An 18,796-nucleotide genomic window follows, 5' to 3' on the forward strand; every position below is an offset into this window, starting at 1 on the left:
AAGTTTGCCGTCCTCCTACAATTCGACCTTTCTGCTGCTTTCGACGTTGTCCATCATGATATTCTCGTTTACCAACTCTCTGAGATAGGCATTAACTCCACAGTCCTAGACTGATTCTCAAAATTCCTACGTTCTCGTTCTTACGCTGTCAACATGAATGGCACCTCATCCTCCCCCTGGAAACCGATATGTGGAGTCCCGCAAGGTTCACCTCTATCTCCCATCCTTTTCAACATTTATATGACCTCCCTAAAACTCCTCCACCTATCCCCCCTTGAAACAATTTACACTTATGCTGACGACATCCTCATCCTCCTCGAGACTGATTCGAACCTCACCAACCTTTCTGAGAACATAGCCTCCTGCATAATGATCCTCCAATCCTGGGCCCACACTGTTCAAATGAAACTAAACGAGTCCAAAACAAGACTCCTTTGGCCTGGTCCAAAACTAGACCAACTACCCTCCTCCATCTCACTGCCCTCTGGCTCCACTCTGCAGCTTCAGTTCTCAAGCAATGTTCTGGGCATCATTATTGATTCTACATTGTCCTTCAACGACCACCTCAATTCCTTGGTAAAAAAATGCTTTTTCAGCCTTCACATGCTGAGGAAAGTTAGATCCTGTTTCCATCAAATTCACTTTACCGTCCTTGTCCAATCCATCATCCTTTCCAAATTGGACTATTGCAACTTTATCTACTTAAGCCTAACTAAGAAAAACCTTCATATACTCCAGCGGATTCAGAATGCCGCAGCCAAGCTTATCTTCGCAAAAAGTAAATTTGACCATGTCTCTCCGCTTCTGTCCAAGCTTCACTGGCTACCGATAATCGCCAGGATCCACTTCAAATGCGCCAGTCTAGCTTTCAAAATCCTACACGGCATCCTCCCTCCCTGTATCCCTTTTTCTTGGAACTCCTCAAACCGTAATACCACCAGATCCACCCATAAATTAAAACTATCCTTCCCCTCATTAAGAGGCATTTCCCATACAGGAAAACTAGGGTCCTCCCTCCCCTTCAGAATCACCGAGCTCTGGAACAACCTTTCCTCCCCTCTTCGGAACCTGAGCTCTCTCCAATTTTTCCGCAAACATCTGAAGACCTGGCTATTCTCAAAAATCTGATACTTATTCTATCTCTGGCATTCTAAGCCCTCTAAAAACTCTTCATACTTGGACCTCTAACCCTTCATTGTAGTTCCTTTCTATCCCATCTCCTGTAAACCGTGCCGAGCTCTACGAATGTGGAGATGCTGCAGTATACAAACCTAAGCTTTAGTTTAGTTTAGTCAGTAAATCAGTAATATGCCTGGGTCTTTGCCACCACTATGGTTAGGGCTACTGCAAAGCATACATATATTCTAGATTTTGGTCCGCTCTATTGTCGATAAGTCTGAGTGAGAGTGGGGGCCTGTATAGGATCAGGAGGCTGCCTCCTTTCTTCTGTGGTCTGGGGCAGTGGATCAGCTTGTAGTCTGGAGGGCATAGGTTCGGTTAAGATGGGGGAGCTGGCGTTGGAGATCCATGATTCCATGATGTACACTAGTTCTGTTTGTTTTCTGATTATTAGATCTCTCAGAACAAGCACTTTGTTACATACCGAGCGAGCGTTGAGGTAGAGGCATGTGACTGGCATGGTGCTCTTTTTGTCCTTGGGGAGAGCTGTTTGTCTGGACCACGGTATGTTTATGTTGTTGTGTTTTCGCCTCTTGTTGGTTTTATAAGAAGGAGGTGGGATCCCTCTACTCCCTTCAAACAATTACTGTTGGGATTTCGTATGGCATTTGTCTGGGCAGCAGCATCTGAGTGCGGGTGTTGGAGGCTGGGTCGATGAGTTTTAATGGGATGTGCAGTCTGGGTCTTAAGGCTGTGGTCGGTACGTGGTTTGGCTTGGGCGAGTCTTCCTGTGCATTCCCCCATTGTTGCAGCTAGGCCTAGAATGGTAAGGTAGCATGCAAGCCACAAAGTTATTCTAGGTAAGTTTGGGTGGATAAGTATTGCCTTGGATGGGGTAGTCTATATGGATGAGAATGATCTTGTGTCTCAGTTCGGTAGCCTCAAGGGCTCTTTGAGGGCTGCATAGAGCAGTGGTTCCCAACCCTGTCCTGGAGGAACACCAGGCCAATTGGGTTTTCAGGCTAGCCCTAATGAATATGCATGAAGCAAATTTGCATGCCTATCACTTCCATCATATGCAAATCTCTCTCATGCATATTCATTAGGGCTAGCCTGAAAACCCGATTGGCCTGGTGTTCCTCCAGGACAGGGTTGGGAATCACTGGCATAGAGTACTAGGTTTTTTCTTTCCTTTTTTTGTTGGAGCAGCCTCCCTTGGCCCTACTTGGACCACATGAAGAGACGCACAAAGGGCCTTTTGGCGTGGCCCGCCGGCAGGAAGGATCCACCTGGTTGTTAGCCCTTTTACAGGGCAGAAGAGATGTTGCTGCTCTTGAGGGGGCGGGGCTTGGCTTCAGTGCACAAAGGATCAGGTGGAGGAAGAGGGATAAGATGGCTATTTTCCCTCCTTCCTTTGCCTGTATTTGTCTCTGGATCTGCTACTTCCTGCTGATTGTCGGCCCTTTTACTTCCTTTCCTCTGAGAAAATTCAATTTACCATCACCCTCTAACAACTGTGGTCAACCAGTTCACCACTTTAGGTCCTAAGTTCAGTTCTCAGCTTATTTAAGAGTGTTTTGTGAGGAACCATATCATAGGCTTTGCTGAAATCTAAGTAGTTTACATCTAGTACATGCCCTTTACCCAGTTCTTTGGTCACCCAATCAGATTTGTTTGGCTGGATTTTCCTTTGATAAAGCCATGTTGTTCCCTCCATTATTTTTTCTACCACCCTGTAGTTTTCTTCTTCTCTATCCCCACTTTAATGAAAAGGAATCACAAATGGGGAGCAGCTAGCTAAAATAAAGTAGACAAAGCGATGGTGCCAGAAGGTGTACATCCGAGGGTGCTGAAGGAAGTTAGGGAAGTTCTGGTAGCTCTACTGACTGACCTTTTCAATGAGTCTCTAGAGTCGGGAGTGGTACCGGAGGACTGGAGAAGGGCGGATGTGGTCCCTCTCCACAAAAGTGGAAGTAAGGAAGAAGTAGGGAATTACAGTCCAGTAAGTCTGACTTCTGTAGTAAGCAAATTAATGGAAACGCTTTTAAAACAGAGAATGGTGAAGTTTCTGGAATCCTGTGGATTACAGGACTGGAGGCAACATGGATTCACTAGAGGCAAGTCTTGTCAGACAAAGCTGATCAATTTCTTTGACTGGGTGACCAGAGAATTGAATGGAGCAGAACCTAGATTGTCTGGCAAAATTACATATGAAAATGGAATAGATTCTACACTGTTCATGGAGAAAAATGTTTATGAACAAATTGAAAAACTAAAGGTGGACATAGTGATGAGACCGGACAGGATCCATCCCAGGATACTGAGGGAGCTCAGTGAGGTTCTGGTGGGTCCTATTAAAGGCTTGTTCAAAAATCTCTGGAGATGGGAGTGGTTCCTGGGGATTGGAGAAGAGCAGATGTGGTCCCTATTCACAAAAGTGGTTGCAGAAAACTACAGGCTGGTAAAACCAGCTTAGGCCTTTCCCCTGCCTCTAAACACATAAAGCGAAAGAGCTGTTTTTAGAGGAGGGGAAGGGCATGAGGTGGGTATCCATCTTCTTCCCTCTGCTCCCCCCACGGTCTGGCATCTCTGTCTTCTTCACTTCCATCTCTCACTCCCTCCCCAGGTGGTTTTTAGCATCTCTCTCCTCCTTTCCTCCCCTCAGATCTGGTATCTATCTCCTCCCCTTCCCCCTGCTCTGGCATCTCTCTCTCCAATCCCTTCCTCCTGTTCTTCCTTCTCAATTTAGTTTCTGCCTCTGAGGACTGAATAGTAAGAGAGAATTTAGATGATTTCCCTTTTTCATTGTGTCTACCTATAGTTTGCCACCTTTTTCCCTCACCCCTTCAAGTATCTAACTCTATCCTCTTCCCCAATCCAGCATGTGCCCTTTTTTCTTTCTCCTCCACACTTCCTTCCAGCATCTGCGCCCCTCTCTTCTAACAGTTCCATTTACTGTTCACCCTCTGTATCGCCCCTTCCATCCACTGCCCTCTCTGCCCTTTCCATCCAGTGTTCGCCCTCTCTCTCTTCCATATGGCATCTTCTGTCTTTCTATGTCCCTTCAATAAACTGTCTGTCTTGTGCCCCTTTCATTTCAGCTTCTCCATTTTTCTGTCTCCACCCCTTCCCCTATGCTCTGGCATCTCTCTCTTCTCCTTTCCTTCCTACTCAACCCCATGGCCTTGCATCTCTCTCCTTTCTTTCACTTTTATCTCTCCCTCCATCCTCCATTAGCTGGCATTTTCTCTCCTTCCTTCCCTTCTCTCTCACTCCATGGTCTGGTATCTCTTTTCCTTCCTTTCCCTCCCATGATCTTGGAATCTCTCTTCCTTCTCCCTCCTTCTCTCTCTCTCCCCAATTGGGTGCATCAGCATTTCTCTCCCCTCCCCCACCCCAAATCTGTCATACTCCTTGCGCTACAGAATGAATCGCTTCAATGGTAATCTTGGACAGAAACATAAGGCCAAATGTTCTCCAAGCACAAGTCTTGCAATGTAGCACAAGGCATTCAGCTCTGGGCATCTGCCGGCGGTCCGCAAGCAACTTAAGCCTTCTCCGGCTCTGGGGAGCAAAGCGAGCGAGAGAGGAAGGAGAGGAGAAAGGAGTGGGGAGAACAGCACTCTCCTCGGGGGCAGACACGGTGAGGAAAGGCGACGGCTCAGAGTGGGGCTCCTTCAGATGTTCGGATACATGCTGCTGTGGCCGCGCGAGGGAGATGCGCGGGACACGTCTGACGCTGCCCAAAGTGTCTCACGCTCGAGGGCTGGAGCAAACTGAACTGAGGCCGCAGAGCTCTAATGTTGCATGTGCTGGCTTCCTTTCTTCACTGAAACAGGGATGACATCACTTCCTGTTTTGGAGAAGGGAATCCGGCGTGCGCAGCATTAGAGCCCCGAGGCCTGAGCTCAGTTCGCTTGTAAGGGAAGGGAGGGAGGGAAGCTGACCTCACCAGGCAGTCGGGGGCCCCCTACCTGTTTGCTCCTCCCCTAGAGTCGGCCCTAGGCCCCCCTGATAATTTTGGGCCCTAGGCACGTGCCTACTGGGCCTATCCTTAAATCCGGCCCTGGAAACGGTACAGTTTAGGGGGTGAAGAACTTATGTGTACGACGGAAGAGAAGGACTTGGGTGTGATTGTATGTGATGATCTTAAGGTGGCCAAACTGGTTGAAAAGGTGACGGCAAAAGCTAGAAGGATCTAGGTTGCAAAGGGAGAGGTATGGCCATATGGAAAAAGGAGGTATTGATGCCTCTGTATAAGACTCTGGTGAGACCTCAATTAGAATACTGTGTACAATTCTGGAGGCCGCACCTTCAAAAAGATATAAAAAGGATGGAGTCGGTCCAGAGGAAGGCTACTAAAATGGTGTGTGATCTTTGTGATAAGGCTTATGGGGACAAACTTAAAGATTTCAATCTTTATACTTTGGAGGAAAGGTGGGAGAGGGGAGATATGATAGAGACATTTAAATACCTATGTAATGTAATTGCGCATGAGTTGAGTCTCTTTAATTTGAAAGGAAATTCTGCAATGAGAGGGCATAGGATGAAGTTAAGAGGTGATAGGCTCCAGAGTTATCTAAGGAAATACTTTTTTACAGAAAGGGTGGTAGATGCATGGAACAGTCTCCCAGAAGAGGTGGTGGAGACAGAGACTGTGTCTGAATTCAAGTGGGCCTGGGATAGGCATGTGGGATCTCTCAGAGAGAGAAAGAGATAATGGTTACTGTGAATGGGCAGACTAGATGGACCATTTAGCCTTCATCTGCCGTCATGTTTCTAAGTTTCTATCAGCTCATCTGAAATCCTACGGAACCTCTCCTGTCTCTAAAGATCTATTATATTCAAATAAATTTTATCAAACAACAATAAAATTATAAAACAGCAATAACAATTCAGTTCAATAATTTTGTATGCCATATCATCATCAAATAACTCTGCCTTCTGTACCCTAGTAGATTATTACAATACCTGCTTTTTTCAAGATCTATATTTTATATATTAACATAGCAACATAGTAGATATTTTTTAGAATTTTTATAAAACATGTTGTATCCTACTTATTTTGTGAATTTATAAAACAATGCTCAAAACTGTGCAAGCAGGAACAAAGTCCACAGATACTACTTGCACGTGTTGAAAGGATAAGGCTAAATTACTTGCAGAGAGTTTTGCCTGCTTTTTTCTGGCCAAAATTGCATAGGATTTTGAAGCTGCCTTCCTTAAGAACATAAGAATAGCCTTAATGGGTCAGACCAATGGTCCATCCTCAGGGTGGCCAATCCAGGACACTAGTACCTGGCAAAACCCCCAAAAGTAGCAAATGTGGATAAAAATCTGTGTGTTCTACAATGCATCTACGTTAACTTGAGTACATGGTGGAGAATTTTAAAAAAGCTATGTTATACAAGTAACTTGTTGGTGGGTGTGGTTGTTTAGGGGTTTGTTGGGGATGGGTGGGGGAGCTGGGGGTTGGGAGGGTGGTTAGGTTGGAGGGAGGTCCGGAGTTCCTGATGGGGATTGGTTGTTTGTATCAACACATTCTGTATAAATTTCTGTGGGGTATAGGACACATTTCCTGTTATTGTATCAGTCTCTGTTTTGCCCTGGGGGAGGCTGGGCTCCTGGGGTTAGTTTCAATAGAGCCTTGTCAGTACATCTCTTATTTGAGCTGTGTCGGGCTCATCATTTAGGCTGGTCTCCTGGAGCGTAGGGGGCATTACCTCACCCATTAAACGGCAGAAAATCTTAGCTGCGTTACAGCACTCTAAAGCTGACTTGGTCTGCCTCCAGGAGACCAGGATGACTGACGAGGAGCACCTGAAGCCAAGACGATCTTGGGTGGGTGAGGTGTATTTTGCTTCGCCCACGGGACGTCATGGGGGAGTGGCTCTACTTCTTCGTAAATCATCTCCCATGGGTGTTCAGGTATTGGAGCAGGACCGGCTGGGCAGATACTTGCTGGTTCGTTTACAGGTGGGCGCATCGCATTACCTACTATTGACAGTATATGGGCCTAATTCAGCTGAACTGCCCTTCTTTCAGAAATTGATTGCTCTTCGCCTGAAGTATCCTGCTGAACCACTTTGGTGCTTGGGGATGTTAATTTGGTCATGGATCCTGATATTGACAAATCCTCCAGTCCTGCCACTCCTTTAGGGCCCAGGGGTCTTGTGCTTTCAAATTTTTGTAATGCCTTAGATTTGGTGGATCCTTGGAGATTATTACATCCGGAGGTCCGTGATTATTCTCATTTATCTCGGGCCCATGGTTCGTGGTCTAGGCTTGATTACATCCTTGCCTCTTCTTCCTTATTCCAGCAGGTGACGGCAGCGCGAGTGGGTTCGATATAAATTTCCGATCATGCTCATAGAAACATAGAAACATAGAAATAGACGGCAGATAAGGGTCACGGCCCATCAAGTCTGCCCTCTCCAATGACCCTCCCTATCTATCTTTGCGGATAGATCCCACATGTTTGTCCCATTTGGCCTTAAAATCTGGCATGCTTCTGGCCTCAATAACCTGAAGTGGAAGACTATTCCAGCGATCAACCACCCTTTTGGTGAAGAAGAACTTCCTAGTGTCACCGTGCAGTTTCCCGCCCCTGATTTTCCACTGATGTCCCCTTGTTGCCGCGGGACCCTTGAAAAAGAAGATATCCTCTTCCACTTCGATGCGACCCGTGAGGTACTTGAATGTCTTGATCATATCTCCCCTCTCTCTACGTTCCTCGAGTGAGTAGAGCTGCAACTTCCCTAACCGCTCCTCGTATGGGAGCTCCTTGAGTCCCGAGACCATCCTGGTGGCCATTCTCTGGACCGATTCCAGTCTCAGTACATCCTTGCGGTAATGTGGCTTCCAAAATTGCACACAGTACTCCAGGTGCGGTCTCACCATGGATCTATACAGTGGCATAATGACTTCAGGTTTACGGCTGACGAAACTCCTGCGTATGCAACCTATGATTTGCCTTGCTTTGGATGAAGCTTGCTCAACTTGATTTGCAGACTTCATATCTTCCCTGACAATCACCCCTAAGTCTCTTTCTGCTTCAGTTTTTGTCCTGTATGGATTGATATTCAACTCGACGTGAGCCTGACTAGACCCAGTCGTTGGCGATTCCCGGCTTATTTGAGGCATGACGCAGATTTTCAGAAGTTTCTATTGGCGCAGTGGGAGGATTTTGTCTCGTCCAATGAACAGCATCAGGATGACCCGCTCTTATTTTGGGAAACAGCTAAAGTCGTGCTTCGGGGTCATATTTTAGCTTATACCTGTACCCGTATGCGTATATTGAATAAGTCGATTGTCATTTTGGAGCGTTCCCTGCGTGCGGCTAAGCGGTCTCATATTGCCCATCCTTCAGTAGCCACCAGGGAACACTACTTGGCTGCGCAGGCAGCACTCAATTCTCTCTTGCATTCCCGAGCCCAACGTTGGTCCACTTATCGTCGGTATTCCTTTCAGCGCTTTGGTAACAAATCGGGAAAGCTATTGGCTAGAATGGTGGATAGTCGAGTGGGAAAGAAACCGTTTTTGACTTTGCGCTCCGCGGGTGGCACAGTTGTGTCGCGCACTGATGACATAGCTAAGGTTTTATACGATTATTTTGCAGCTCAGTATAGCTCTCTTCCCAGTCCCCCTGGGGACTTGATCGATGACTATCTCCTCACATCGGGTATGCCCCGTTTGCAGGAGGTGGATGTTGCACGTTTGAATGTACCATTACAGGCGACAGAGTTGCAACGTGCTATTCGGACTAGCAGGGTGGGTGCGGCCCCGGGTCCTGATGGTTTCCCAGGGGAATTTTACAGGATGCTGGAATCTCATCTTTGTGGTCCTTTGTTAGCCTATTACAATAAGAACATAAGAAGTTGCCTCCGCTGAGGCAGACCAGAGGTCCATCTCGCCCAGCGGTCCGCTCCCGCGGCGGCCCATCAGGCCCATTGCCTGAGCAGTGGTCCTTGACTATTTCTATAACATTACATTACATTAGGGACTTCTATTCCGCCTATACCTTGCAGTTCAAGGCGGATTACAAAAGAGCTAACTGGACATTTCCAGTGAAGTTACAACTGTTTTGGGTTATAACCTATCTCTACTCCTATCCCTATAATCTACGTCAACTCTTATCTGTACCCCTCAATCCCTTTGTCCTCCAGGAACCTATCCAAACCTTCTTTGAAGCCCTGTAACGTGCTCCTGCTTATCACAGCCTCCGGAAGCGCGTTCCATGTATCCACTACCCTCAGGGTGAAAAAGTACTTCCTAGCGTTTGTTTTAAACCTATCCCCTTTCAATTTCTCCGAGTGCCCCCTTGTACTTGTGGTTCCCCATAATTTGAAAAATTTGTCCCTGTCTACTTTTTCTATGCACTTCAGGATCTTGAAGATTTCTATCGTGTCTCCTCTAAGTTTCCGCTTCTCCAGGGAGAACAGCCCCAGCTTTTTTAGTCTGTCAGTATATGAGAGGTTTTCCATACCCTTTATCAGCTTAGTTGCTCTTCTCTGGACTCCCTCAAGTACTGCCATGTCCTTCTTGAGGTACGGCGACCAGTACTGGACACAGTACTCCAGAGGCGGGCGCACCATTGCGCAATACAGTGGCAGGATGACTTCCTTCGTCCTGCCACTGTATCACGCAATGGTGCGCCCGCATCTGGAATACTGTGTCCAGTACTAGTCGCCGTACCTCAAGAAGGACATGGCAGTACTTGAGGGAGTCCAGAGAAGAGCAACTAAGCTGATAAAGGGTATGGTGCAATGGAGACTGGGGCTTTCCCAAGATTTGCTAATGCTGCCTCCATAGTTTTGCTGCCTAAATCTGGAAAACCGCCTGATCTCGCTGGATCGTATCGTCCTATCTCACTCATTAATGTGGACCTTAAACTTTTTTCTCGGATTTTGGCTAATCGCCTCCTCCCTTTGATTCCAACTTTGGTCCACAGGGACAAGGTGGGTTTTGTTTCTGGGAGATAGTCCGTGTTGAACGTCCATAAAATCTTTTTGGCTCTTGCTCAGGCTCAACACGCTCAGGAGCCTACATTGTTGGTAAGCTTGGATGCAGCTAAGGCATTTGATAATGTCTCATGGCCTTATCTTTTTCATACTTTGGACTATATCGGGATTTCAGGATTTTTCCGTGCTGCTCTTACGTCGCTATATGTTGGCCCGACTGCATTTTTGGTTGTTAATGGCACCCTCTCCAACACATTTTCAATTCACTGAGGTACTCGTCAGGGGTGCCCTCTATCCCCATTAATTTTTATTCTCACTTTGGAACCTTTATTATGCACCCTTCGTCAATTCGAGGAGGTGCGTGGATTGCATATAGCGGGACATGTAATCAAAACCTTGGCTTTTGCAGATGATTTAATGCTCGTCCTTACCAACTCGGCTGGCTCACTTGGGGCTGCGTTGGATCTTATTGCGGAATATGGGTTCTATTCGTGGCTTACTATTAATTTGGAAAAATCGGTGGCTTTGCCCTCGCATTCCTCTATTCGGGATTCCTAGGAGGGTGTTTTTCCATTGCAGTGGGCTACTATTGCCATTAAATATTTGGACATGACTATTCCTGCTGATCTTTCCACCTTATACTCGTCTAATGTTACTCCTTTATTACATTCGCTGGCTGTTAAATTGCGACTGTGGCAGGAATACCCTCTTTCCCTTTCGGGGCGGGTGGCGCTTCTTAACATGATTGTAATCCCCACTTGGCTTTATACCTTTCAGGTTCTCCCCCTCTATTTGTTGGGTCGGGATGAAAATACCTATATCCGCCTAGTTCGGCTATTTTTGTGGAGGGGTCGTCGAGCTCGCTTACCTTACTCCCAGGTGGCGCGCCCTTCTTATAAAGGGGGATTGGGTTACTCAATCTCCGACACCTCACTATTGGTTGCGGTATGCGCCATATCAATGATTATTTCCGGGGTACATCTGTTTTTTCTAATACCTCCTTAGAATTAGTGTGTTTTCAGCAGGAGCACTTCAGTGCTTACTTTCATTCTGTTCCTTCAGCTTCTCCTTCAGATCTGCAATTTAAGATTTTTGGACTCCCTTTGCGAAAGGTGTGGAAATGGATGTGTAAGTTTCATGGTATTAGTGCATGTGAGTCCCCCCTTTTACCTTTGTGTGGCAATAGAAATTTTACTACAGGTATGGGGAGTTCCAGGTTCCGACAGTGGACGGCAAGGGGGATGGCCCTTTTATTTCATCTGGTGCAGGATGATGGTTCCATGCAGCCCTTTCACACACTATGCCAGTCTCATGGCCTAACGGCCGTAGACAGATTTGCATATATGCAGATTGCGCATTCTGTAACTACTTTGAACAAGAACAACTTACAATCTGCTCGACAGGAATTATTGTCTACGGCTTATACTTTTGGCTCTCAGATGAAAGTCCCACTTAAGTTTCATCTTAGACATCTAAAGGATGCAACCTCCTTGCTGGACTATGTTCACCTCCAGAAGGTGTGGTCTCTGGATTTGAATATAGTGATTCCGGAAGACACCCTATCTGGTGCAGTGGCCCGGTTGCCGGCCTTAAGAAAATATATATACTTTTGGGAAATGCAATTTAAGTTGTTATTTTGCCTTTATGTATCACCTTATAGAGTCTTTTGTGCTAAATTTCGGTCCTCAGCTATGTGTGATAAATGTGGTCATTTGGTTGCTGCTCTGGGACATATGCTGTGGTCTTGCCCGGCTGTTCAAGCCTTTTGGACACAACTTTTTACTTTTATAGGGACTCTTTGGAATGTGACTATACGACCTCAGCCTCTCCTTCTGTTTGGTATTTCTCCCTCTTGCCATCCGCGGCCACCGGGACTGAAGGCCTTTCTGCGGTGGTCTATTTTATGTGCCCTGAAATGTATATTCCTAAAAATGGCTGGACACTGATGCCTCTATAATCTTTCTGTGGCACTCTCAAATGATTTTGTTGCTGACTTGGGAGCGCCGTGAGGTGCCTAATCTTTCTACAGTACGGGGGGAGCGATTTATGGCTACCTGGGAAAGTTTTGGAATACCTTGACTCCTGCTGCGCGCAGTAGAGTTTTGAACTGCTGAATGTGTCTATAGCTATTTTATCTGTGTTGTTCTTTTCCATTTTGTATTTTGGGGGGGACTCTGGTCTGTGGGGGGGGGGGGAGATTCATTGGTTGGTATAAAACTGTTTTCTTTGGAGCACTGCTTGTTGGGCTGAATCTTGGTACTTGTGCTTTTGTCTGTTCCAATAAAAATTATTTTACTATACAAGTAACTGGTTTTTGAAAAGTACCTTCCTAAAGTTTTAGTTAATTCATATCTGAAATGACCTCAATCCTAGTGTGTGAATGAAGATGGATATAACTCACCTGTCCTCGCTTCTCTGGTGTGGTGGTGGGTGTGTCAGTAGCTGACAAGTTACTTTCATCTTGATATACTGAGGCATCACGAGACATACTAAGTGAAGTGTTGGTATCGTAAAAGTCTGGAGGCTGCAAAAGCAAGAACTGGATTAGTTTTCTCCACAAGAAGCGGGTTTTAAATTAAGCTTAGCAGTTTCTCTGCCCTGTACACTCAGCAATAATTGATTGGTTTATAAAACCAAAAATGAAACTAGTCAGTCAAAAGAGCAAGAGACCAGCCAATGGGACTCGTAAGAGAATACAGATCCATAACACTGACCTGAGGTGTATAAGGGCCAGGAGTCATAGGCTCAAGGCTTTCCAAGTCTGCTTCTTCCAAAGCAGCTTCTTTTGCAGTAGAAATGTCCTTCTCCAACTGAGTCAAGTGCTCATCATACTAAAAAAAAGGTAGAAAATTGGAGTTGAAAGACAGACAGACGACACTACTCAGGTAACACCAGAAAGTCACATGTATTTGTATTACCTCAGCCAGTGTTTGATGACAAATGTTCACAATCTCCTGTGCTGTTTTAGTATATTGACTGTCAGATCCTATGAGAAAAATGGTCTAAGTCAGTTCGCACAATTGTTAATCACTGAAATTTCCCTACTCCCTAACCTCTGCAAACATTACATTACATTAGAGATTTCTATTCTGCCATTCCGCAAACAGTTACTATATCCAAACCTCTGCATAAATCTTAATTTTACTCAGTAGAGCTGCATTTTTCCTACATGATACATCTTAAAGCTTTCCAAGTCAAATGTGATTCTCACTTAAGTAGGTAACAGAAAGATTTTATATGCTAAAGCAAAAGTCACAGGAGTCTATTTACAAGGGTTATTGGACGTCCGGATTTACCTGGACATGTCCTCTTTTCAGAGGACTATCCGGGTGTCCAGATGGCTTTTCAAAACCAAGTAGAGAATGACACCTGCAGCTAGCCGTGGGTAACCCGCCAAAACGGTGACTAAAAAAAAAAGGTCACCGCGAGATCGGGGACAAGGCCATTTACCGCCCCATGGAGCGGTGAATGGTTAGCATGCGCACTGAACGAACGTTCGATACGGCAGCTCCCTCTCTCCCGCCGGCCATGCATCTCCCTCCCTCCCTTCTTTTCCCTTACTTTTTCTTGTTGAAACTGGCGATTTCTATAAGGCTATGAGCTGTATTACAGCCGGAGCCTTGAAGTTGCGTCGCGTTGCCTGCAGGAAAAATCTCCTCTGACGCAACTTCCTGTTTCCGGTTGCATTGGAGGAGACTTTTCTAGCAAGCAACCCGACGCGACTTCAAGCCTTCGGCTGTAATACAGCGCATAGCCTTATACAAATTGCCAGTTTCGCCACAAGAGAAGGTAAGAGGGAGGGAGGGAGAGAAATACACGACTGGCCGGCGGGAAGGAACTGCTGGACCGCGTGAAGGGTGCTGGGGGTGGGGGGATGGAGAGGAGAAGACGCTGAAGACGGGGACGGGACGGTGAAAGGGAGAGCGGGGACGGTGACGGGGTGGGGCGGTGAAGGGGACGGCGGGGACGGGGCGGTGAAGAGGATGGTGGTCCGGGGACGGGGCAGTGATGGGGACAGAAATTTTCCCCGTGTCATTCTCTAAAACCAAGCACTTTGTCCATGTTTTGAAAAGCTGGTAAGATTGGGGCCGAGTCTGGTGTGCATCTGTGCATGTGATTTGGCAATGTCACATGAATGTGTGCAACATCATCACATTCCAGCCCCAGCTCAAAGAGACAAGATTTGTGTGGGGCTAGGGTTGGGAGTTGGAACAGGGCGGGGCCAGGACGGACCTAGGAGTGGAATGGGAGGGGGCCCGAGGGCGGAATGGGTGGGGCCATGTATCCTCCTTTACCAGATGCAAAATCTGGTAACCCTACTATTTACTAAAGTACAGTGATACCTTGGAATCCGAACTAAAAATTCAAGCAAATTTTGCCCCAGAATCTGAATGCTGCTTTGGAATATGTAATGATATGTATAGTCATACATATCATTACATGACAGCACATGTTAATTTTTAGTTCTTTGCATTTTAGACTGCATTAATGTTAACATAGATTAACATGAAAGTAAGGTTAGTAGGCTGCATTGCATTTAAACTCATCATATCAAAAGCATGATTTCCATTAGCACACTGGCTAAAGCTCAACTCCACCTCATGAGGTATCGTTAAACTAATACATTATGCCGCTTTAGATGCTAACATAAGCTTCAGTGGGCAAAATAGGCCCTTTAGCCCAATTACCCTAGGAGGCAAGATGAGTTTCTCACCAAACACTGATTCCTTCCTAAGATATCTTGATCAAACAAATTTCAGGGCCCCAATCTATTCCACCTCCCAGAGGTGAAATATAGATTAACATAGTAGATGACAGCAGATAAAGACCCAAATGGTCCATCTAGTCTGCCCAACCTGATTCAATCTAAAAATTTGTTGGGGGTTTTTTTTTTCTTCTTCTCCTTAGCTATTTCTGGGCAAGGATCTAAAGCTCTACAGAAGGATGTGCTTCTCCTCCTGTTGTTAGGGTTATTATCCCTTAATCTGTTCAATTCCTTTCTTCAGGAATGTTATCCCAGAGGCAGAAAAAAAACACAGAAGCGCAGCCTGACATTAAAGATGTTTATTGAAAGGAATTAATTTAATGAAAATTACAGTGAGAAATTTTAGTACAAATGGTTGTGTAACTGGATGGCAAACATCTAAATTTCTAAACAGACTTGTCAAATATCCACATTCTCCTAAGCTCTCTTTCTGTTCCATTAATATGTATTCATATATTTTAAGAATAACACAAGTTCCTCAGCTATAGAAAAATATATCACCCAGTGGTCTCTCCCTTAGATTGGCCTACAAGTTTCACGGTAAACTGCTCCATCAGAGGAAAGGAGGAAGTAGACCCCCTTGAACCTTTGTCTTAAACCATACTTCTATCTGAATGGAAAAAAACCAAATTTCATGTTCTTGTGTACTAAGGCATTGAGGGGGGGAGGGAACACTCAAATCTGGCCTTATCTCTCATTGTCCCAGGTCTGTTATACCCCCTATTCTTCGAGTACCTAATTGGTCCAGCTCATACAAGCCTTCCTGAACTCATTATCCTAGCTGGGTCACCATGAGTTCCATTACCTTAGGTATCAGTTCCCTAAGTCTAACAAATACCAACCGAGTACCCTTGCCCAAGCTCCACCCCCATAATAATAGTACTAATTGTAATGTCATTTCTTCTATTTATTTATTTAATTTTTTTCAATATAATATTTCTTTATTAGGCAGAACCCGCATCACACAATGACAAGAAAAAAAACACATAAACAGATCTGCTAAACAATGGCACCCACCCGTCCACACGAAGCAGGCATCAGACACAAAACCCACAAGACAGGAAAAAGCAGATGGTAATAGGTCGGTACATGCCCAATAGAGGATTTTACAGTTACCCTCCACACCCCTCCCCCACCAACAACAGAAGCACAGAACAAAGTCAAAGGCAAAATCCGAACATTTTTTGTGAACCGCCTAGAACTACGTGGTGTGGCGGTATACAAGAATAAAATTATTATTATTATTGCTCTGAGAGCTTTCTCCAGACGCAGAGGAATTTACTTTTAGCACAAAATGATCCACTGACACTCCTTGTTAAAAAAAAGAGGGGGGATGCTAATTAAACTTTTCATACAACATTAGATACAGAAGTTCTCACACACACATACCCTCCCCCTTCCAGTGGTCTGACATCTCTCCTCGCTTCCTCCTTTCTGGCTCCCCGACCAGTCCCATATTTTTCGTCCCCCGGATCATGTGCAGCATTTTTCACCACTGACCACCAGCCCCATGCCCATTCCTACCACCCCTCTCCAGTACCATTCCACATCTCTCCCTCCATCACTATGTCCAATATTGCCCCACCTTGCATCCCCTTCAATCTGTCCCTCTGTTCCCTCTTCACCACCATATCCAACTCCATAAACAATCTGTGGAATTCCTTGTCACATGCCATGTCCCCTAACACAAAAAGCACTTAAACCACATCAGAACCAGGTTTGATTTCCACTGTGGCTCTTTGTGACTTTGCCCCAGATATAAAACTTGGATTGAAAGTCCACTACTGACAGAAGTACCTGTATGTAATATAAATATGCAAACCACTTCAGCTGCAATGTAACACAAAGCTCTGTTTCTAGTAGTACTAAGTCAATTATTATCGAATCCCAAACAGTCGCAAAACATCAAGTCCCCATTACTTGTCTGAACTGCACTCGCTCCTCCTTCGGTCCTCAGCCCCAAGCAGCACTCTTGCAATGGATGGCGCAAGCAGCAACCCACACGCTGCATGTGGCTGACCCTGAAACCTTCTCTCCGATGTCAACTCTGACGTCAGAGAGAAGGCTTTTGGGTCAGTCACTTACGTTACCTGAAAATAGTTTGTACACTTTAGAAAATAAAGAAAAAGTGTGGAGAGCGACAGGAGCCAGGGAAAAAAATGGTTTTATTTCAGGTGTATTTTTCATTAAGCTGCCTGTTAAAAGGATATATTAATAGATTCACCCCACTTCTGGTACCAAATTCTGTACTGCCAAGTTCGTTAGGTAGTCAGCACTTCACAGCACACAAAGAGATACCCACACACACAAGATAAGGCTAATTATGCTGCTTTATTGGCTACATAAATTGCAGAGCAGTAAAATACTGAGCACAGCTGATACAGATTTAAATTGTGAGGCAAATATACAAAGCACTAATAATTAAAAATAACATCACCATGATTGATTTATGGCATCACCGATCCTCACAGCTGATTGAGGAATCCTTTCCAGGCAGTGATAGACCGGGTCAACCAACTATGGGAATCCATCAGCATGCTGGAAAGGATTCTCCAGTCAGCTGTGAGGAACGGTGATGTCATAAATCAATCATAGTAATGTTACAGTGCTGCACCGCGAATTTGTGGTCCAAAGTTCCAGTCATTCGCAGTATTTTCCGTCAAAGCAGCTCCTGATTGGTAAGGCCCGACTTTAGTACAGGAAGAGGCGGTCGGCGCAAACAGCGAGTGATTTCCTCAACTCGCTGGCGCTCCAGCTGCCCTCTCCTGCCTCTCCAGCTGCTCTTTCCAGTCTCCCCTGCCTAATAACCGTATTCACATTTTTTTACATTCGCAGGAGTACTGTATTTTGACTTATTAGTGCTTTGTATATTTGCCTCGCAATTTAAATCTATATCAGCTGTGCTCAGTATTTACTGCCCTGCAATTTATATAGCCAATAAAGCAGCATAATTAGCTTTACCTTGTGTGTGTGGGTATCTCTTTGTGTACCGTGAAGTGCTGACTACCTAATGAACTTGGCAGTACAATGCCCCACTTGATGACACGTCTTCCACCGCCATCTGCAAGTCGGCCCGGGACAGTAACTCCCCCTCCCTCCCCGAGAAAATACCTCTCGCTTCCCATGTCAAATAAATCCCCAACTCTCAGCCAAGCTGAAAGGCTTGATTGTCTCTAAATGGCAAGAGATTAGTGACCTGTGGGTCCCCCCCCCTCCAAGCATTTCAGAAGCCAGCGCCAAGCATCTTGAAAGGACAAAATAAAACACTAGCTTGGAAGCAGGCAGGAAACACACTCCTGGAACTATGAAGCAACGCAAAAAACACATTAAAGGGAGCAAAAAACTCCCTTTCCATCTGAAGAGGTATATAGCAACATGTAATAATAATAAATAATAATAATAACTTTATTTTTCTATACCACCATAGTCAGGTGACTTCTAGGCGGTTCACACTGTAAGAAGGCTGGACATTCAGCGAATAACAAGGTCACAATACAATACAATAAGTCAACATACAATACAAGACAAAACAATACAATACAATACAATGAGTGTATACAACACAGTACAATATAATACAACGAGTCTAAATATAATACAATACAATAAGTCTAAAGACAACACCATACATAAGTCTAATACAGTATCGTACAATGAGTCTAAATATAATACAATAGTGAAGAGGGCAAGTTACAGATTGGGGTTCAATGGGTAATGAGTAACTGAGTATTTCTTTAGAACTTCCATTTGAATTGGAGTACTATGGATAGCGATTATCTGAATACATGAGGGGCATCTTGAGAAAGAAAGAAAGGCGTTTAAAGGGAGGGGAGTCCTAGTGCGGGAGGGGACGATTTTAGTCCGTGAATTTTTTGAATAGGGCGGTTTTGATCGATTTGCGGAATGCACTGTAAGACAGGTTGGGTTCGTTTATGTAGTTTTTCAGCCAAAC

The 18,796-nt window shown here is 45.2% G+C and overlaps 1 protein-coding gene across 5 annotated transcripts in view; it reads right to left on the reverse strand.

The window, feature by feature from the left end:
* TAF1 (TATA-box binding protein associated factor 1) overlaps positions 1-18,796 on the reverse strand; it is a 596,267-nt gene that overhangs the window by 89,415 nt on the left and 488,056 nt on the right. For all 5 annotated transcript variants that reach the window (XM_033945528.1, XM_033945529.1, XM_033945526.1 and 2 more), the window contains 3 exons: positions 12,998-13,065; positions 12,794-12,910; positions 12,481-12,603 (listed from right to left, as the gene is read on the reverse strand). In XM_033945528.1, the coding sequence (XP_033801419.1) occupies positions 12,481-12,603; positions 12,794-12,910; positions 12,998-13,065 (308 nt within the window). The remainder of the gene's footprint in view (positions 1-12,480; positions 12,604-12,793; positions 12,911-12,997; positions 13,066-18,796) is intronic.

The sequence above is a fragment of the Geotrypetes seraphini genome, chromosome 5 (assembly GCF_902459505.1).
Source record: "Geotrypetes seraphini chromosome 5, aGeoSer1.1, whole genome shotgun sequence".
NCBI lineage: Eukaryota > Metazoa > Chordata > Amphibia > Gymnophiona > Dermophiidae > Geotrypetes > Geotrypetes seraphini.